At 57.1% G+C, this 19,623-nt stretch overlaps 2 protein-coding genes across 7 annotated transcripts; one reads left to right on the top strand and one right to left on the bottom strand.

Annotated features, from left to right (window-relative positions):
• Window positions 1-1,240: 1,240 nt before the first annotated feature.
• Window positions 1,241-16,468, bottom strand: SLC25A39 (solute carrier family 25 member 39). 4 transcript variants are annotated; one of them, XM_054709382.1, is made up of 12 exons: window positions 16,343-16,468; window positions 15,356-15,455; window positions 15,175-15,234; window positions 15,012-15,056; window positions 14,646-14,776; window positions 14,226-14,293; window positions 13,969-14,093; window positions 13,617-13,790; window positions 13,170-13,279; window positions 12,909-12,990; window positions 12,748-12,828; window positions 1,241-1,330 (listed from the first exon to the last, which is right to left on the bottom strand). In XM_054709382.1, exons 2-12 carry the CDS (start codon window positions 15,438-15,440, stop codon window positions 1,287-1,289), a joined length of 1,005 nt encoding a protein of 334 aa, XP_054565357.1. In that variant the 5' UTR covers window positions 15,441-15,455; window positions 16,343-16,468; the 3' UTR covers window positions 1,241-1,286. The 4 variants fall into 4 exon arrangements, with proteins under 4 accessions (XP_054565357.1, XP_028012909.2, XP_008147483.2 ...); XM_028157108.2 differs by lacking the exon at window positions 1,241-1,330 and adding an exon at window positions 12,160-12,665 and having other exon boundaries at window positions 14,646-14,755; XM_008149261.3 differs by lacking the exon at window positions 1,241-1,330 and adding an exon at window positions 12,160-12,665.
• RUNDC3A (RUN domain containing 3A) lies at window positions 2,650-11,269 on the top strand. Of its 3 annotated transcripts, none has more exons than XM_008149263.3 (11): window positions 2,650-2,771; window positions 6,367-6,482; window positions 6,834-6,982; window positions 7,155-7,240; window positions 7,967-8,056; window positions 8,170-8,250; window positions 8,413-8,578; window positions 8,680-8,837; window positions 9,606-9,743; window positions 9,876-9,982; window positions 10,908-11,269. In XM_008149263.3, the coding sequence occupies exons 1-11, from the start codon at window positions 2,665-2,667 to the stop codon at window positions 11,048-11,050; spliced, it is 1,341 nt and encodes a 446-aa protein (XP_008147485.1). In that variant the 5' UTR covers window positions 2,650-2,664; the 3' UTR covers window positions 11,051-11,269. The 3 variants fall into 3 exon arrangements, with proteins under 3 accessions (XP_008147485.1, XP_008147487.1, XP_008147488.1); XM_008149265.3 differs by lacking the exon at window positions 10,908-11,269 and adding an exon at window positions 10,352-10,371 and having other exon boundaries at window positions 2,665-2,771; XM_008149266.3 differs by lacking the exon at window positions 10,908-11,269 and adding an exon at window positions 10,352-10,371 and having other exon boundaries at window positions 2,665-2,771; window positions 6,849-6,982.
• Window positions 16,469-19,623: the final 3,155 nt, after the last annotated feature.

Genomic DNA, 19,623 nt, shown 5'->3' on the forward strand with positions numbered 1-19,623 from the left:
GACCTGGACGTTCTTTGTCTTTCACATCGAAATCATCACCTTTAAAGCGTTTAAACCAGCGTTCACAAGTATCTTGAGGTGGAGCATGTTCACCATAAGCTTCCCGAAGTATACGCTAACTTTCAGCAGCACTTTCCTTCAAAATAAAGTAATGAATTAAAACTTTCCGCAAATGCTCTTTTTTTTGGCACAAAATTCAACATTTTTAAGCGTAAAAATATCTATGATGTTAACACCTTCAGAAAATTTGACATATGAAGTTTTTTTTTTTTAAATATATTTTATTGATTTTTCACAGAGAGAAAGGGAGAGGGATAGAGAGCCAGAAACATCGATGAGAGAGATACATCGACCAGCTGCCTCCTGCACACCCCCCACCGGGGATGTGCCCGCAACCAAGGCACATGCCCTTGACCGGAATCGAACCTGGGACCTTTCAGTCCGCAGACCGATGCTCTATCCACTGAGCCAAACCGGTTTCGGCGACATATGAAGTTTTGAAGCTTGTTGTCAATACAACAAAATAGCATACATATCAAATCGCATATACCGTATATCAACATATGTGTAACTCCATCTATTGAAAAAAAATCTGCATTATTAACCGGTACACATAGTAGGAGAGGTATTAACATCACCCAGAGATGACTGACTACTGTTACTGGAGAGATTGCATCTCCACTTTATTTTATTTTATTAATATTTTTTATTGATTTCAGAGAGAAAGGGGAAGAGAGAGAGAGAAGAGAGAGAGAGAGAGAGAGAGAGATCAATGATGAGACAAAATCATTGATTGGCTGCCTCCTGCACACCCCAAACTGGGGATTGAGCCCACAACCTGGGCATGTGCCTTGACCGGGATTCAAACCATGGCCTCCTGGTTCATAGACCTACGCACAACCGCTGAGCCACAATGGGTAGGGCTGTCAATATTCCTTAAACTACACGTTAGTGTTTTGTATGCTCTTTTGTGCATAACATTTATCTTGAATTGAAAAACAAAAGAACATCAATATTGCCAATGGCTATGAGTCTGAAGGCAGGAGGATGCTGGGAAGAGTTTCTAGAGATGAGGCAAGAGGGAAAAGGCAAAAGAGGGACAGAAAAGACCAGGCCTGAGGTCCCAGAAGCCGAGCATTGAGGCTGAGGCTGAGGCTGAGTGAACATCCGATCTGAGCCAGCAGGCAGGACCTCCTCCCCAGCCCCAAGGAAGCCAGACCAGCGTTGGGAACGGCTCCTCTCCTCCTCCTGTTGCGCTAACAGAGGACACCTGCTGCTGGTCATATTCAATGTGGGTGCCCGTCTGAATCAATGTGGAGATGTTGATCACCTATTAGCAGAGTAGAATAAATCCAGTAATTAGGTAGAGTTGGTGAATACATATGAGCTGAACCCTGGGACGGACATTCCTGAGGCCAGATGGAGAAGTTGGGTGGAACCCCTTTAATCAACACAGAAAGGCTTTCTGTGGAAGCTGGAGATTCAGTGGGTGAAAAAGAACAGGTTGAGTTGGGAGCAGGTGGGAGGAGGGATGTAAGAGAACAACTGGGAGGTAAAGGGCAGCGGGAAGCCAGACGGTGCCTCCATGTCCCCCACCTTCCTGTAAAAGATGCAACCAGCTTTGCGGGGACCTCCTCAGCTTTGCAGAGAGGGTTGATGGCACCATGCAACAATGTTGGCAGCCAAGAGGTTAACCGGAAGCCAGATGCCCCCAGGGTGGTGTGAGGGGGTAAGACTGCGAGGGGAAGCGGTGCCTTGAGACTACTGTGGGCACGAGCTCTGCCGCTGGGAATCCCCACAAAACCCAGGCCCCTCGCTGTCAGTCTGCTCTCCACTCAGTCCTGAGGGTTCCGGGCTCTGGGCTCCTACGGCTGAGAGAGAATTCCCATCCCCCACCCTAGGGGCAGCAGACTCCGCGGGCCGGCGCAGCCAAGTGGAGCCTGGACTCGGACAGATACGTCGTCTCTCTAACTGCTCCTTGGCTCCTGAGTCAGCAGGGCAGGGCCACCTGCGCTCTCTGGACACAGACCAGGCCCTGGTCTTGTTAAGACACTGAAGGGAAGGGAGGTGCTGGGATGAGGGTACAGGAGGTGAGGACCTCCATTACCCAGGGTGAAATCTGAGATAGACACCACTGACCACAGGTCAGAAACTGGAGAGTAGAGGAGTTGGAGCTCAGAGACGTAAGACGAGGGGTCCGGGCTCTGGATATGGGGGTGGAGGACAGGCCAGATACCCCCTCTTACTCCCTCCAATCGCTGCCTCTTCCAGGGACCCCCTCCGCCCTCCCCGAGGTCCTGGTCCTCTCCCCTCCCCCACGAAATCCTGCATCCTCTGCGGATTGGTCCCTGGCCTGCCGGGGGGCGGAGCCCAAGGGTCGTGACGTCACTGGCCGAGGTGGGGGGGGGCAGACGGCTAGAGGAGGGGGTGACGGGCCCCGGCTCAGCACCTCGGAGAGCTCCCTCCCCGGCCTTGTTTTGCTCCCGAATCGCCGCCTGGGGAGGGAGCCTAGGGGCCGGGCACCCGCGCCGTAGCAGGGGGATGGCCGTAGAGGGGTCGAGGGGCCCCGATGGGCAGAAGGCCCAGCCGTGATCCGGCGGGGAGGCCGGGGTGCAGGGCGGGGTAAGGGGCAGCTGGCAGCGGCAGCAGGAGCTGCACATCTGGATGGAAGCGAGCTTTGTCCTGACCACCATGGCTCTGGGACTGTCCTCCAAGAAAGCGTCTTCCCGCAACGTGGCCGTGGAGCGTAGGAACCTGATTACCGTGTGCAGGTGGGCTCCGCTGGCGGGCGGGGTGGTGCGGTCGGGGAGAGGGGTCGGGACGGCTTTGGGAACCTGGATGAGCCTGCCTGCGGGGGGATGCACAGCAGCCGCGGAGAAAAGGAAGGTGGCACAGGGTTAAGAGGAGCGAGTCCACTGTCCTCTGAGGCCCAGACCGGGGAGGGGTTTGGAGGTCTGGTTCCTACCCTTCTGGGCCAAGCCAGGCCTATGCCCAGCCCGAGGCCTGGAGGGTGGGGGTGTTTAATTGGTACTGCAGCTTCCTGTGAGAACCAGGAAGTGACACTGTGCGTGAGGGGGAGGGGTGGTGATGGCTGGCTCCCTTGCTGAGGACAGGGAGGCAGTGATAGGAGGTCACTGCCCTCCAAGCATACCCTCATTCCTACCTGGAGTGGGGCTTTTCTGGGAGATTTTCCAGTGCTCAGATCCTGAAGCAGAAATGGTGCCCTCCTTCTCTGGGCAGCTTCGACCTGAGGCAGTCAACAGGGACTGTGGGCCAAGACCCTGAATTCATCCAGCGAAGGGTGAGGGGTGCTGCCCTTGCCATGGGAAGGACTGAGGCCGGGCAGCAGAAACCTGGGTCTCCTTGGTTCAGGGGGAGGAGATTGGGAGGGCAGACCCGTTGGCCCTGAGCCGTGTTGAGAAGATTCCCCTGCTTTCTTCGGGCCCAGTGAACCTTCCCACTTCAGCCCTGCAGAGACTCCCCCTCCCTGGCCTGCCCTGAAGCCAGGAATGCCATTAGCTCAGCCTCTCTACCTCAGCCCTCACCTACACTCACCTCTCCTTCCAGGATCCCATGTCAGCTGCCTTCACCTGCAGTCTCCCTGCTCCCCCACCCTGTGCCACCTCTGAGGGCAGGGAGCTTCCAGCGCACATCTCAGCTGGTTCCCCTTGCCAGCTCCACCTGCCTGTACACAGGAATCAGTGCCCACCTGATGCCCTGGCTACTGTGTCCTGTAGCTCCTCCCAGGTTCCTGGGCACACACCCAACCACGCTGCGCCTGTCTCACACCCCTAGATCCCTCGCACAGTGCCCAGCACATCAGGCCTCTGTAAAGACGCCTGAGATGTTATGGAAGGGATGAGTACGAAGTGTAGACCTCTGCCTCCACCCTCACACCTCTCCTTCTGCCCGTGTGGTGTAAAACCAAGATTCCTGCCTTTGGGGCCAATGGTCCTAGGTTCAAGCTCTTGCTCCATCAGTTATTAGCTGTGCAACTTGGGTGAAGTCTTCGACTCCTTCCGGGTCTTGGGTGCCTCATCACCCCCATTATAGATGTAACAGCCATGCCAAGGAATGGCAATGACATAATGCATGTAGGAGTCTAGCCCAATGCCTGGCACACAACAGCCCTGTCCTGATGACACCCTTCCTGTCCCTCTCCTCCCTCGTGACCTCCTAGGTTCCTCTTCTTTCTCTTGCCGGCCCGGACAGCTGGGTCTCTTGAGTGTGTGGGGAAGGGGGACCTCTCCTTGGCCTAGGCTGCAGAAGCAGAGGTTCTGGTGGATTGAAAGTGGGCTGAGAGCTGCCGTGTGAGAGATAGAGTTTGGGGAGAATCAGGGGCATGACAAAGGCTAAGAAACCCCTCGGGCCTCTGCTGCCTCATCATTGTCACATGGTTTGCCTCCAGCTCCCAGAACACTGTCCCTTTAGCAAGCTGAGGTCTCCCCTGGGCCCTGGCCTCCCTGTCTCCATGGCAACCTGGAGCAGCCACTGCACCTCCTAATGGGGAGCACACCGTGGAGCTCCCGGGGGCAATGACCATCCCTGCAGCACCCCTGCGGACAGATGCTGCAATGCTGAAACCAGCCCCAGGCCCCCACTGTGGTCTGACCCAGATGATCAGAAATCATCAGGGTGTGGGGGGCTGCATAATGAAGCCCAGATAATACCCTAAACACAGGCTCCTTCTGGCAGGCCCAACCTTCCCATTAATGGCCCAGCCTCTCACCACCTCAGGATTACACACACTCACTTGCTAGTCCTGTCTGGGATCTGAACCAAAATGTAATGAGGCAGATAATACTGTTCCTGTTTGCACCTGAGACTATGGGCCTCTGAGAGAGGAAATGACTTGTCCAAAGCCACATGGGTATCACAAGGAAACAGGACTTGAGTCCACCAGGCTGCCTCCCCCTAGTGCAACCCCAACACAGACCTGGCTCTGATCTCAAGCCAGACCAATTCTAAAGGGAAGGAAGGAAGGTCCGTGGACTCAGCTGTGCCATTGGCCTGCGAGCCAAGGAGGCCAGTGCCCCAGGGCTGGGGCATAGAGCGGAGGACAGAGGGCAGAGGAGGCAGGGGCTGCTCAGGTTCTTGGGAATTTGACAGCCACCAGGGGACCAAGATATAGCAGAAAGAGCAAGGGCTTTGGAATCAGACATGCTTACTTGAATCCTCAGAAGCTCTGTGATGTGACTCTGAATAGATCAGTCGACCACTTGGACCCTCAGTTACCTTATATGTGAACTGGGGATGATGTTGATGATCAGAGGAACTATTTCCCAGGACTGTTATAGAGATGACACTGCAAAGTATAGTGCTTGGCCAATGATAGGTCTTGATAAGCTTAGGGGCGGGGGGAGGACAGTTTCAAGCAACCCCTGTATCTGCTCTGCCACCCACAACAGGGCAATAATGGGATGCTGGGACCCGTGCCCTCAGCCCTGCCCCACACATGGCAGCATGGCGGGTGGAGATTGCAGGGGTTAGGAGTAGGGAATGCAGAGGGAGCTGAGGCTTCAAGCAGGACTGTGGGGAGGGATGGGGGCTGCTGGGCTCCAGTCCCTCAGCTCCAGTGGCTTCCCGACTCCCTTCTTCTCTGAGGAGCCAGGTGTCAGGGCCCCCACGGCCCCTTCCGCAGATCTGCAGCCAAGGCTCCCTCCCACCCAGCCTGTCTGTCAGGCCCACTCGCTGCACCTCCCCCAGCCCAGCTCTGCACCTCCTGGTTCTGGGCAGCTGGTGTGTGGGTGGCTAAGCTGGGAAGGAAAAGGGGACAGGGGGGCCTTGGTGTGCTGAGAGCCCACCTGGTCACCATGTATACCCATACCCCATGTTTTCAGTGCCAACTCACAAGCCCTGGCACAGGTGACCCCCCCACTCCAGAAGGTACTAAAGGTTATGCCAGCAAAAGCAGAAGACAGCGCAGTGCAGGGGTACAAACCAGCTTCTAACTCCTAGCTGACCCCCAACACACATACGTAGAGAAGGCCACTCCAAAGGGCGGGCAGGGAGGGGCTCTGGGGCAGCCTCCGGCTCTAGGTGCCTGGACTTGCTACCTATTGTTCCATCCCCTCTCATACCTTGTTCCCAAAGCTTCCTTCCTCTGGCTGTCACCCTTCCCATCACCCTCTATGTCAATCAGTCTCCCACCTGCTGCCCTAGCACTCCCATGTCACAGCACCTGCATGGTCACTCTGTTCTCACCTGTCTCCCACCCTCTTTCCCGCTGCCACCCGCTACCTCCATGCTCTTCATGACCTCTGCTCTGCCCTTTGTCCCTCTCTTTGCCTGATGCCCTTCCCCCGCCACCATCACCCTGTCTTCTCACCCGACGCCCCCTGCCCCTTCTCCCTACCCTCCACCCAGGTTCTCTGTGAAAACACTGCTGGAGAAGTACACGGCAGAGCCCATCGATGACTCATCCGAGGAGTTTGTGAATTTTGCAGCCATCTTAGAGCAGATCCTCAGCCACCGTTTCAAAGGTGGGCCCAGGTTCCTGTTCCTCAGTGCCCAGCCCTCCCAACCCCCCTCCTTTAGCTCCCAGCCACTCCACTCGGATCTACTCTGTGGCTTTCTGAACCCCATCACCGACCCTGGTCCCAATTCTGGTCTATGTACAGCAACTCATGCACAGAGTTAGGAAGAGGGGAAGGGGTCTTCTGGACAAGCAGTTATATGGATGTGCCCTTTGTGTGCATGCATGTGTGTGCCCATATGTTTGGGGCAGGCGCTATGTATGTGTGTGACTTACACTTATGCATGTATGTGACCCATTACATGGGCCCTCTCCAAACTCCCTTGTCTCGCTGAGCCCCCTCCCTGCCCTGGCTCAGCCTGTGCCCCAGCAGGTCCAGTGAGCTGGTTCAGCTCCGATGGGCAGCGGGGCTTCTGGGACTATATCCGGCTGGCCTGCAGCAAAGTGCCCAACAACTGTGTGAGCAGCATCGAGAACATGGAGAACATCAGCACAGCCCGAGCCAAGGTGAGCGGCTTGCGATGGGCAGGACCAGGGCAGCTTCTCCAAGCTCTGATATTGGGGAACTGCCTGCTCCTTGGTCCTCGCCCTGCCATGGGTAACGGGGAGAACAGCCACAGGAGGTCCAGGCCCAGTGGTGCACACGAGTCCCTTCAGTAAAGGTGAGCATGCTTTCCAGGGCCGGGCCTGGATCCGAGTAGCACTGATGGAGAAGCGCATGTCGGAATACATCACCACAGCCCTGCGGGACACCCGGACCACCAGGTCAGACCCTCTGTCAGCTCAGACCACAAGTCCCAGTGTGTATGTCCATTACCTAAACACACTTGATCCTTAACTTCCTGCAGCAACCTTTCATATCTGGACTACAACTCCCAGCATGCACCTAGTTTCCCTCTCCCAGTCTGTCCACAGGTCAGCCTAGCCTGCAGTTAGGATACACACCTTGGGCACCACCATCACCTCTTCCAAATAAAATTCATTATCCCCCATCACCAGACTCACACATCTCTACCTTTAGACACACACCTGGACAAGTCTCAACTATGTGTCCTTTTACTTGTTGGCCTTGTTCCATGTCCTACAACACAGCCCTACCTGTTGGGACTGCAGAGTCCCAGCATGGGAGCTTCATTCTCCGCACTGTGTCCAAGGCAGGGGCAGGATCACAGGCAAGTTGTGCCAGTGGGGATGGTGTGTTTCCTCCTTGTAAGGATCTGGTGACTCAGTACTTGGTGGGAAAGGGGTAGCTCAGGAGATTGAGGAGTCTGTCCTCAGGGGACACACGTTCTAATAGGTGGGAGACACAGGTGCTATTCCCAGTGGGCCCCGGTCTGAGGGAGACAAGACCACACCTGAGGGATGAGCAGGAAGCAGATACCTCCTTCCTCTAAGAAAGGTTCGTAGTAAACCAACAAGAGATCCTGAGGGACGTGGGCTCCAGGGCGGATGCTGCACCACACGTCCCTCCACCACCACCGCTCTCCACAGACGTTTCTATGACTCAGGAGCCATCATGCTGAGGGAGGAGGCCACGGTCCTCACTGGGATGCTGATAGGACTGAGCGCCATAGACTTCAGGTGGGGCCTAGGTGTCGGTGCCAGTGCGGTGGTGGTTGTGGTGGGGTGTCCCCATCAGAATGTACACCCCATCCCCTCATCCCCACCCCCTTCCCTGTGGGTTCTGTCCTCAGCTTCTGCCTAAAGGGTGAAGTGCTGGATGGGAAGACGCCCGTGGTCATCGACTACACGCCCTACCTGAAGTTCACCCAGAGGTGAGAAGCTGGATTGCTGCGGCGGGTACCGGTACGGGCAGATCCCGGCCCGGAGGGACAAGGGACGGGGGTGGGGGCAGGGGGCAGGCACCGCGGCCCCCAGTCCAGGGGCAGCGAGGGATGCACGGGCGAGCCTGCGGTGCCCACTGCTCCCCCCGCAAGCTACGACTACCTGACGGATGAGGAGGAGCGGCACAGCGCCGAGAGCAGCACCAGCGAGGACAACTCTCCGGAGCACCCGTACCTGCCGCTCGTCACGGACGAGGACAGCTGGTACAGCAAGTGGCACAAGATGGAACAGAAGTTTCGCATCGTCTACGCGCAGAAGGTGTGCGCTGCGCGGCGCGGCGACAGGCAGCTGGGCAGGGGGGTGGGGGGCGGGCGGGGCTGGGACCCTCCTCTCCGCCCGGGCTCACCGGCGCTCCGCAGGGCTACCTGGAGGAGCTGGTGCGTCTGCGCGAGTCGCAGCTGAAGGACCTGGAGGCGGAGAACCGGCGGCTGCAGCTGCAGCTGGAGGAGGCGGCGGCGCAGAACCAACGCGAAAAGCGGGAGCTGGAAGGCGTGATCCTGGAGCTGCAGGAGCAGCTGTGAGCGGTGCAGCCCTGACCCCTGACCCCTGACCCTGCCCCCCCCCCCCAACACATCACCACTGACTCCAACCTCACCTTTCCTAATACCTGCATCCAACTCAACCAACCACCAGCATCAAACCACTGACCCCATCCCCTCTACCCTGAAATCTCCCCAGGAACCTTCTAGATAATCCTCAACTAAGATCCTGGGACCTTCCAAAAACCCGTCCCCACTTCATTTCAATTACCCGACATCAGCTAGAATGGCCATCCATCCAACATTATTCCAGGGGCCCCAACATTACTCACAAGGACCTGCTACTCAGCGACCTTCAACATCATTGAATTATTCCCTCTGATGTGCTACATCTGCCCACTGACTGTCATCACCCATGGTGACCCCTGACCTCCTACCCATCCCTGATATTTACCCACTAAACCTTTCATCATTCTATGACCTCCCAGCATGATTCCCAAGCTCGCCCCCCACCCCACCCCACACACACAACCACTAATTACATTTCAGGATTCCTACACCATTCGCCTGACTCCCACGACACCCTCTACTCCCTCCAGCCCCCAACCTGAGGGCACTAATCCTTGTCACTTCTCTGACCCCCAGTATTCTCCACTGGCTTCTAGAATCTGCCCCACTGATCCTCAACATTCGGTCCCCATTTCTGCTACCCAGGTTCCAACCCTAACCCCTCCCCCTCGCTGAGACTCCCTTCCCTACTTCTGTTCCCTCTCCCAGCCAGCCTGACCCCCACCTCCCCATCCCAGGACAGGTCTGATCCCTGGCGACCACGCTCCCCTAGTCCAGGGTTCCAAGGAGCTCACCACGTCCCTGGTCAACCAATGGCCATCCCTGGGAACGCTCAATGGGGCTGAGGGTGTCAGCAACCCCAAGCTGTACCGGAGGTAAGCACAGCTAGGCTCAGCTCGGGCCTGAGTGCTGGTCCCTCCGAGGGAAGAGGGGCACGGGTGGCATGGAGGGCGGGGGGGGGGGGCGGTAAGCCTCTGCCCATACCCCAGCTCTCTGCTCCGTCACAGACACAGTTTCATGAGCACGGAGCGGCTGTCAGCTGAAGCCAGTCTGAGCTCGGACTCCCAGCGCCTGGGAGAGGGCAAGCAGGATGAGGAGCCCTGGGGCCCCATCGGTGAGCGCCCCCATGCAGCGCCCAGCATGCCTCCAGGAAGGGCTCAGGCCAGGCCCCGGGGCTTGTAGTCAGGCCCTGGTCAATTCCCTTGAACTCAGCCCTTCCAGAGAGGTTAGCACCGCGATGAAGAGCTTGGTTTGGGGCGTAGGGCAGCCCCTAGTGCAAACCCCAGCTGGGCCTCCTCATCTGTAAAGAGGGGATGCCGACCAGTGATCACGTTTGGCTTGTGGTGAGGGCTTAATGGCTTTTTGTTAGGACATCCTCAAGGGGTTCAAATGCTCGGGGAGGTCTTTGCCCAATTTGCTCCTATCTCGTGCACTCTGTGAACCACGTGCCTGACCCTTGTTTCCCCTTTTCTTTGGCTGCCAGGAAGCTCTGAGCCAAATTAGTGGCTCCCTTCAAGCGAATGCCCAGGACTTCAACGCATGCATTTTGTGTTGCCCTTCCCATGGCTTCACCTTGGTTTCCACCCTAGCTTTCCCGGTGCCTGGATGTCATGTCTTTTCTAAAAACCACTGTACTGGATGACCCTAGATCTCGAGACCAGGCAGGCTATGAACATGTGACCCTGCCACACTGTTTGTGATTGTCCATGTGTCTGTCTCCCCACCAGACTGTGAGCTCCTTGAGGGCAGGGACTGTGTCTAGTCCGTTCTCTGTACCCCAGTGCTTGGAACAGAACACGTGCTGTGTGTTTAATAAATGGACAGAGAGCGGATGAACCTCGGGGAGACAGAAACAAACTGACGATTACAATAGTGTTCCCTGTGCTGTGGGTGGCACAGGCAGGTGCTTAACAAGGTTCATGGAAATGGCAGATGCTGCAGAAATGAGGCGTCTCCTGGTGGGGGGTGGTCTGATCCGATCCCAAGGCCCCGACCCCTGCAGACTGGTTGGCCTGGCCTCACCCACCCTCTCTCCCCAGGGAAGGACCCCACGCCCTCCATGCTGGGCCTCTGCGGCTCCCTGGCCTCCATCCCCAGCTGCAAGTCCCTGGCGAGCTTCAAATCCAACGAGTGCCTGGTGAGCGACAGTCCTGAGGGCAGCCCAGCACTGAGCCCCAGCTGAAGTGTGGGTTGTGCCAGCCCCACCTGCCAGGCATAGACACCTGCCGCCTTTCCTGAGTCCCCCAATCCAGGCCACCTGCCAGAGAACGCTGCCCACCCAGCCAGGGGTCTCTTGGGAACAAAACCTTTTGCTTCTGGTTTTAGCTTCCTGCCCAAGGAAGCAGGGTTACCAAGGGAAGCCGGTTGGGTAGGAAGGTGGGGTCGCCAAGGCCACAGCAAGTCCTTGGGGAAGCTTGTTCCATTCTTCTGGTGACTCTGATGCCTGCTGCTCCCTCCTGGGACTCTTCACCATCTTCCCCACCCTCCTCCTCAGGAGCTGGTGGCCCAGCCTCACACCTTCATCTCCCTCCCCTCTCCTGTCTGTCCTGACTTCATTCCCTGGAGTCACTTCTTCCTCAGCCCCCAGTGCAGGGGCTCTGAGGGGATCAGGCAAATAAAAACCAGAGGACTGAGGGAAGCCTTGTCTGTGGGGGCGGGGACAGGACCCTGTCCTGAGGTCGGCAGGATATGGCAGAGCCAGTGCTGGGCCCACATGACGCTGCACCACAGAATCAGTGTGCGCCCTGTGGGAGCAGGCGGGTCCGAATAGTTCGGGAGTGGGTGACTTGTGTATGAAGCGTCCTGAGTATTCGTCCACCCAGAGCAGGACCAAGACACATAAATACCCCTTCAACCTGACACTCTTTAAGAACTTGCTCAACTCCAGGCAGAGGAGAGAATGAACGTCGTGGGGGGTGGGCAGGATGGAGGAGGCAAGGCCTGGGAGGGCCCTTCTCCAACATCCTGCACTATTCAGCTTTGGCCCAAAGTTGCAGACCCTCCCATTAGGCCAAAGCCTGGCAGTGGAGCAACCCTCCCTCCTGTCACATTTAAGTGTGCCCTTGGGGAGATGCCTCACCATCCTCTACCCTGGCCCTAACACTATCAAGGTTGCTTGTTGACCCCAACTCTGGGTCCTCACTAAACTGGGGGGTCCTTTACATGAGCACCACCCAGGCAGCCAAAGCCTATACCCACCAAGATCCCTTCCAGGCCTCCTCTATGCAAATCACCAAGTCCCGCTTCCCCCAACTCCAATGCCCCCTGCCCCTGTAGACACAGACACTGGAGAAAAATTCATCATCTTTACACTCAATGAATTAACAGCAGTGGGTTCAGACTGGCCAGGTCCAGGGTTCTGTGGGCCTTGGGGGCAGGCCCAGCTACAACAAACACAGGAAAATGGGCGAGAGGGCAGGGGGAGGAAAGAGTGAACAGATTTGGTCTTGAACTTGGGGGGTTGGGTGGAAAACTGATTATCCTTGGGGCTTAGGATGAGGACCAGCAGGAAGAAAACTGTCTGATGGGGGCCTGGGCAGGCCCAACGGATGGGCTGGTACCCTTGGGGCTGAGCTGAGAGGGAAAAAATGAGGCCCCCTCCCCTGAGGACAAGGCACTTGGCTCAGACTCCTGCCCCACACCATCCAAGGAAGAGATGGGGCCCTCATCCCCTCGCTCCTCTCACTGGCTCAGAGGCTGTTCCAGGTTGAGCCTCTGAAAGAAGCTTTTGCCCAACTCATATGTGCTGATCATGATGGCACAGGAGGGGGCGGCCTTGATGATCCTTGGGAGGAAGCCTGCAGTGGGAGGGCAAGGCTGGGTCAGAGGCTGGGTCCCAGGGGGCCCCAACCTCACCAGGGCCTGGACACAGACACTCACCTGCAAAGAGTCCCCTGGTGCCGGACTCGGCCCGGATCCTCCGCAGCAGCAGCCAGGTGGAGTCGGCGTGCACAGGTGACACTGCAGGCACAAGGCATAACCCCGTAAAACCCCGCTTGGACCCCCACCTGCCCCCACACCACGCCAGCCAAACCCCTCACCTCTCACAGCCTCCACGGCTCCCAGCGCAACCTGGCGTTGGGTCTTCACCACATCGAAGGGTAGAGTCAGGATGGCAGCCACCTAGCGGGGGGAGGGGGAGGGGGAGGCTTCATCTCCATTCCCGGGACCCCCATTCCTTGCACCCAGCCAGAGTCTGCCAGCCTTAGCACCAGGGAGGGCGAGCTTGCTTCTCGACAGGCAGCTCCTGCACTGCCATCAAGGACACCTCTGCCAGCCTCACCCCCAGCCCAGTGACTCACCGTTCCTGAGATGCCACCAGCCACAAAGCTGATGCCCACTGATGTCTGGTCCTTTGGCCTGCGCCCACTCAGCCAGCTCTTTACCAGCTCATAGTTGAACCAATACAGGGCTTGGGGGCACAAGATACACTCATTAGAGATGGGGAAGGCAGAAGGTGGGCCCCACACCACCCTCTTCCACTGACCTATCCCATGACAACCGCTCCCTCCCAGTTAAGAGGCCTGTTTGCTCCACTACAGTTTCTGTAACAGCTTCTCTGCAGGAATTATCTCGTGAAAACCTGGGCAAATACCCTGTACACTGAGCCCATGTCACAGGTGAGATAGGGCTCAGAGAAGTTACGTGACTTCAAGGTCAGTAGTATCAAAGCTGGGACTTGGCCGTAGACCTCTCGTGCATCATCCAAGGGCCCCCTGACCCCATATCCCCTCACCCCTGGTGCCTACCTGAAAAGGGCACATCCCGAAGAGCAGTGGGGCCCCAGCCCAGCCACAGCGAGCGCCAGCCGCCCTGAGCTACGGAGGTTCGGACACAGGCGCCCAACTCCCGGTATGACACGTGCTGAGCCTGCAGCTTTGTCCGTACCAGTTCCAGGGGGCTTATCACAGTCACGGTGCCCACTGTGGGGAACAATGGGGAGGGATCAGCTCACAGGTCCTAATGGCAGGGTGCCCCAGGGTCTGGGAGCCCAAGACATCTCCCCACCCCTAAGTGGGCAGAGAGTGAAGCTGGGAGCTAGGACTGAGCTCAGGCAGAGCTGGGGCCAAAGGGAGATCAAGGGCCCAGGGCTGTGCTCACAGCGGGCCAATGCACCAGCCACCATGGGTGCATAGAAGTCAGAGGTCAGGGCTCGACCACACAGGAAGGCCTTGAGTTGGTCATAGGCCGTGAAGTAGATGGCGGTTGCTGGCACAGTCATCACCCTGGGGGTGTGAAGAGACGTTAGCCGGGACTTCCAACCCCCCAGGCCTGCCCTGTCCCAGCCAGCCAGCCAACAGGGGAGCAAGAGGTCAGCAGGGCATAAGGGAAGACAGCATGCAGGACGGGGGACTCACAGGGTGGCTGGGAGGCCACTCCACAGGGTCCTGGTGCCCTCGTGTCTCACAATCTTCACAAAGGCATCCTGGCCAAGAGGACATCAGCCCGAGCAGGAAGGATGAACAAGAAAGAGGCCTGTGAAGGGGCTGGCCCGGCTGGGCCCTAACCCGATGCCCTCGCCTCTGCCCGCAGCCCTGGGTCCTGCTGGGAGGGCAGCCCCCAGGTCTTCACATGCCAGTCCCCATTTGGCTCCAGGTGGACTCCTGTTCACCCTTCAAAACCACACGGAGGGCACTACCTCCTCAGGGAGCCTTTCCCAAACCGAACTGGCTGCCCCAACATGCTTTGCTATATTCCTTCTTTCCCGGGCCTGCTGCCCAGCCATCTACCCCTCAGGAATTCTGACAGACCCAGCCGAGGGCACGGCTGCTCCTCACCATCGTGCCAGTGAAGCGAGTGGGGTCCTGAAACCAGGTGGCACAGCGGGCACCGTTTGGGCACAGGTACAGGGGCTCCAGGACACCATTGCAGTAGAGGAGGCACTTCCCTGTGGGTCGGAGAGAGGGCACTGGGGAAGGGGAGGGGACAATGAAGGCCATGGCCCTGGAACCCTGCGGGGAGGTGGTGAGGCCGTCCCGGGAGGGCCAGGTCCTCAGGTGGGTAGTCCTGCGCAGGACAGAGGGCTGGCTGGGAGGACCTGGAGGCAATGCCAGTCCATGGCTGCCAGGCTCACAGGTGCCCTGGGGAGACTGGGGCACTCCCTCCCCTGACCCTCACGGCTCCCTGTGGCGAGGGGCACTCACATTTGGTGTAAGAGAGGCTCCAGGGTCTGGAGGGAGGCATCAGTTCTAAAATACAAGGTAGCCCCTCAAGTCAGGAGAGCCCCCCTCCCCCCAGGGATCCCATCTCTAGGAGATCCTTTTGCGCGGACACCACCCCCAACCGGCTCCAGGGCTGGACACTCACCGCTGGTCACTGAGGGCCGTTGAGACTGCAGGCGGACCTTCACCACGTCCAGGGGGGTCACTAGGGGAGAGGGCAGGCCTGAAGACTCCTTTCAAGGCTCCACTCCTGACACCTCCTCCAGGACCAAGACACTTCCAGTCTCTGGCCTGCCCACCCCTCCCCCCACCTCCCCAGGTCTTACTGAAGATGGAGGTGACCACAGCCCCGGCACCTGAGGCCACCATCTGCTGGAGGGGGCTGATGCCCCCAGGGTCCTGATCAGCCATCTTGTAGCTTCAATTCTGAAAAACAGAGCTCCAGGAGTTCCAGCTCACAAAACAGAAATCAGTGGCTGAGAGAGCGGGGGGGCAGGGCGCTTCCGGACTTGACTCTCACCGCTCGCCCCGTTCACTCCCTGACTGTGAGTTCCAGGGATCATCACCAGAGCCTTTGAAGGCCCTTACTGCCGTCTCCACTTGGCCTATGGGGAGACTGAGGCTCGGGGAGCGGAGGTGACCTGCTCAAGGTCACTCTGGGAGCCACCAGGAAACCGGGATAGTCACCGGTTAGTTAATGGGCAACGGTGGCCCGCTGCCAAGTGCTCACTCGCCCTCACCACGCAGGCTTCCTGGGCACCTCCTCAGCCAGGGCGCTCGGCTTGGCCCCAGCGCCCCAAAGATCAAAACGCCGTAGCCAACACCCCCACCCCCGCCCCGCCCCGGCGCCCCTCTGTTACAGCCCCAGCCCCGAGGCGGGCACATGCAGGCCACGGGGCACCGAGCGTGGAGAGGGGGGCCGGGCAGTGCAGGGCCGGTGTAAGCAAATCCGCTCTCTCCCGACTGCAGGCCGGGCGCCGGCCCTTCCCCGCACCCCATCCCAGGCCGGGGGGGAAGGCTAGGCGTGGGGCGAGGATGAGGACAATCTCTCTGCTCTCTCCCCCCAAAACCACAGGCCGGGAGACTCGACCGAGAGAGCGAGAAGCAGGAAAGGGGAGACAGGGTCTGTTCTCGCCCCTCGGCGACACTCCCGGTCCCGACCCCACTCCCGGCGAAGCCAACGTGGTCGACGCAACGGCCCGCGACTCCGCGCCCCCAGCCCAGCCCCGGTTCAGGCTGCTGGGGACCCCCGGAGACCCCACTCCGGCCTCCACCCCTAGCCGGGCCCGCAGACCCGGCCCTGCCCCGCCCACCTGGCTTTAGGATGGTACTCGCGCGGCGCGGAGCCCGGGGTCGGGCGGGCCCATGGCGGGTCCGCGACCGGTGCGGGGTCCGCGCGCGTTCGCCTCGCTCCAAGGCCGACGAGGAAGGCCGCCGGGCCCGCCCCGCCCCCCGTACCTCGCCGCGAGGCCCCGCCTCCACGGGCCGACCGGTGGCACACCCGGAGTGACGCCGGCCCCGCCCACTCGAGGCCTCCTGGGAACCGGCGGAGCCCTTCTCCCCAAGCAGCTGGTACCCTGCCGGGTCCGCGAGCCGAGCACCGCATTGACAGCGTATTCTCACCACCCGCACCCCCACAACTGGTCCTCCGGCCGAGCGCTGCACCGGGAACCCCACACCCGCAATAACTCGCCAGACAGCGTGAATGCACTCTCCCCTCCTCCGTGGCTCAGTCCGCGTGGCGGGGGGAAGGGGGGCGGGGGTCTAGAATCAGTTCCAAAGCCGCGGACAGTCGGAGAGTGATGGCAAGCATTTGCCCGCAGGGCTGGGTTTTTACAACCCCACGGGGACCGCATCAGACGGGAATCGGCTAGCATCATCCCATTTGACAGATTGAGACTCAGCTCCAAAAAGGACAGAGAGAAAAGGCTGGTCCGGAAACGGGGAGCCCCTGGTTCAACCTGGGCTCTGTCCCCACCTCCGCGTGACCTTGGGCATTTCAACCCCGCTCTGGGCCTCGGATCGGACAAGAGAGGATGAATAAGGGAGAAGAGGACCGACGTTGGTTACTCTCACACCGTTGTTGTTTTTTTAAATATATTTTTATTGATTTCAGAGAGGAAGGGAGAGGGAGAAAGAGAGAGAAACATCAATATGAGAGAGAATCATTGATCAGCTGCCTCCTGCACTCCCTCCACTGGGAATCGAGCCCGCAACCCAGGCATGTGCCCTGGACTGGAATCGAACCCGGGACCCTTCCAGTCCGCAGGCTGATGCTCTATCCACTGAGCCAAACCAGCCTGGGCTCACACCGTTTTATCTTCTAAGTCTCAAATCTTTTAGAAGTAGGTTATCATTCACCCCATTTTACAGCTGGTGAAACTGAGGCTCCAAGTTAAGAGCTCGGGATTGGAACCGGCCAGGTTACCCTGCCTCGCGGGGCGGCAGATGGGCTTAAATCTTACGCCTACGTCTCTGATCCCACTTCTCAGGGAGACACATTTCTCTCCCCGGCCAGCTCCACCACCTGCCTCGTCTTTAAAACTTTTGTGCAGCCTGATAGTTTGTTCTAACAAAACAAAACAAGAAAACACTACACACCGAACACGGGGTGCGAGACTGTGCCTTTAAGAAGGGTTGGCCGTGACTTTGACGTAAATTGCCTCCCAGAAATGGTCGGGTCAAGACCTAGAAGCTGCGCAGCCAGCCGGCGCACGCGAGGTTAGCACGTGGATCCCAAAGGGCCAACCATGAGCTTTCCCTGAGAAAAGGCTTTGCGCTTTCCCACTGCTGGGAAGCCCGAATCTGTGGGCGTGGAGAATGCAATCTGTGACTGGTGAAGTGGACGCTCCTCTAAAGGGCCGGAGGGGAAAATATATAAATAAATAAAATATAAAATAAATAAAGTAAAATAAAATAAAGGGCCGTAGGGAGGGCACCCTTTCCATTTCCTTCCCAAACCAAGCTGAGGTCTGAAATAATACAAAATCATTTTATAAACTGTTGGTTCAGGTGAAAACCCAGCTTCTACTAAGGTCCTTTACAGCCTCAACGTTACGGTTTACCCCAACAGTTAGTTACACAACCATCAGCTGGGAGATTACTCTCCCCATGTTACAGAGGAGGAAACTGAGGTTCTTTTGTGTAATGACTCCAGTGTGAAGCAGAACCCAGGTTTCTCTCATGCAATTTCTCATTTTACAAATGGAAAACCCGGAGACCCCAGAGGTCAAATCGCACCAAAAGCCACTCAAGTGAAAGAGCCAGAATTCAAACCGCCACCCACCTGAGTCCAGAGCAGCTCCCACCCCACCTCATTCTCAACCCAGTGGCCTGTTCATCTGTTCCATCTACTCAGGCCTCAGGCCCCAACAACGCCAAGAAATACCAGGTGAACTGGTTAATAATGCGGCTTTTGTAATCAAAGAAAACACAATAATTTCAAGAGAAACATCAAAAGTGCTTTATTCAAAGTAATGTCCATCGCTAGCTACACATTTCCCCCATCTTTCAGGTAATTTGTGGATACCGTCCCAAGAGAACTTTTCTTGTTTTGAGGCAAACCATTCAGAGACCCAATTCTCCACTTCTTCGTACGTTTTGAAGTGCTGCTCGGAAAGTGTGTGTGCCATCGATCGGAACAAGTGGTAATCTGAAGGAGCAAGGTCTGGTGAATACGGCGGGTGGGTTAATACTTCCCAGGCAAGATCTTTTAACGTGCCTTTAACTGGTTTTGAAGTGGGTGATGGTGCGTCCTCATGAAGCAAAATTACTTCACCGTGTCTTCTGGCCCGTTCTGGTCATTTTATAGTCAAAGCGTGGTTGAAATCGACCTGGACGTTCTTTGTCTTTCACATCGAAATCATCACTTTTAAAGCGTTTAAACCAGCGATCACAAGTATCCTGAGATGGAACATGTTCACCATAAGCTTCCCAAAGTATACGATAACTTTCAGCAGCACTTTTCTTCAAAATAAGTAATGAATTAAAACTTCCCACAAATGCTCCTTTTTTGCACGAAATTCAAAAATTTTTAACCATAAAAATATCTACTGGTATGATGTTAACACCTTCAGAAAATTTGACATATGAAGTTTTGAAGCTTGTTGTCAATACAACAAAATAGCATACATATCAAATCGCATATACGGTATATCAACATATGTGTAACTCCATCTTTTGAAAAAAATCCGCATTATTCACCGGTACACCTGGTCCAGCGTGTGTCTGGCAGCACCACTTGTCTGCTTCAAGATCAGAGCACCGGGGAGGCAAGAACCTGGCTCCAATTTCCTCCTGCAGCAGCTGTGTGACCTCTGGCAAGTATCTCAACGCCTCTAAGCCTTACTTTCCCCATTTACAAAACGAGCTGATGGGGATAATAATGCACCTACCTCCCAGGAATTATGTGAGGATTTAATGGATTAATAGCTGTAAAATGTAAGGCCATTGTCTGGCAGGTGGCAAGCACTCAATGACTATTATCTTTATTATTATTGATTGCTTCCCAGAACCTGTGGCACGGAAAGTTCAGGAAAGTGTCTTTAGAGCAACTAGGTTCTGTTTCTGGTCCTACTTCAACCTCCAAATGCAG

The sequence above is a fragment of the Eptesicus fuscus genome, chromosome 20 (assembly GCF_027574615.1).
Source record: "Eptesicus fuscus isolate TK198812 chromosome 20, DD_ASM_mEF_20220401, whole genome shotgun sequence".
Lineage (NCBI taxonomy): Eukaryota > Metazoa > Chordata > Mammalia > Chiroptera > Vespertilionidae > Eptesicus > Eptesicus fuscus.

Excerpts from the sequence above, each read along its gene's own strand:
- RUNDC3A (XM_008149263.3), top strand. The coding sequence starts at position 2,665 with ATGGAAGCGAGCTTTGTCCTGACCACCATGGCTCTGGGACTGTCCTCC. Across the intron at positions 2,772-6,366 it reads AACCTGATTACCGTGTGCAG|GTTCTCTGTGAAAACACTGC; the intron begins GTGGGCTCCGCT and ends CCCTCCACCCAG. Across the intron at positions 6,983-7,154 it reads TCAGCACAGCCCGAGCCAAG|GGCCGGGCCTGGATCCGAGT; the intron begins GTGAGCGGCTTG and ends CATGCTTTCCAG.
- SLC25A39 (XM_008149261.3), bottom strand. The coding sequence starts at position 15,440 with ATGGCTGATCAGGACCCTGGGGGCATCAGCCCCCTCCAGCAGATGGTG. Across the intron at positions 12,829-12,908 it reads AGCCGTGGAGGCTGTGAGAG|TGTCACCTGTGCACGCCGAC; the intron begins GTGAGGGGTTTG and ends TTGTGCCTGCAG. Across the intron at positions 12,666-12,747 it reads CACCAGGGGACTCTTTGCAG|GCTTCCTCCCAAGGATCATC; the intron begins GTGAGTGTCTGT and ends CTCCCACTGCAG.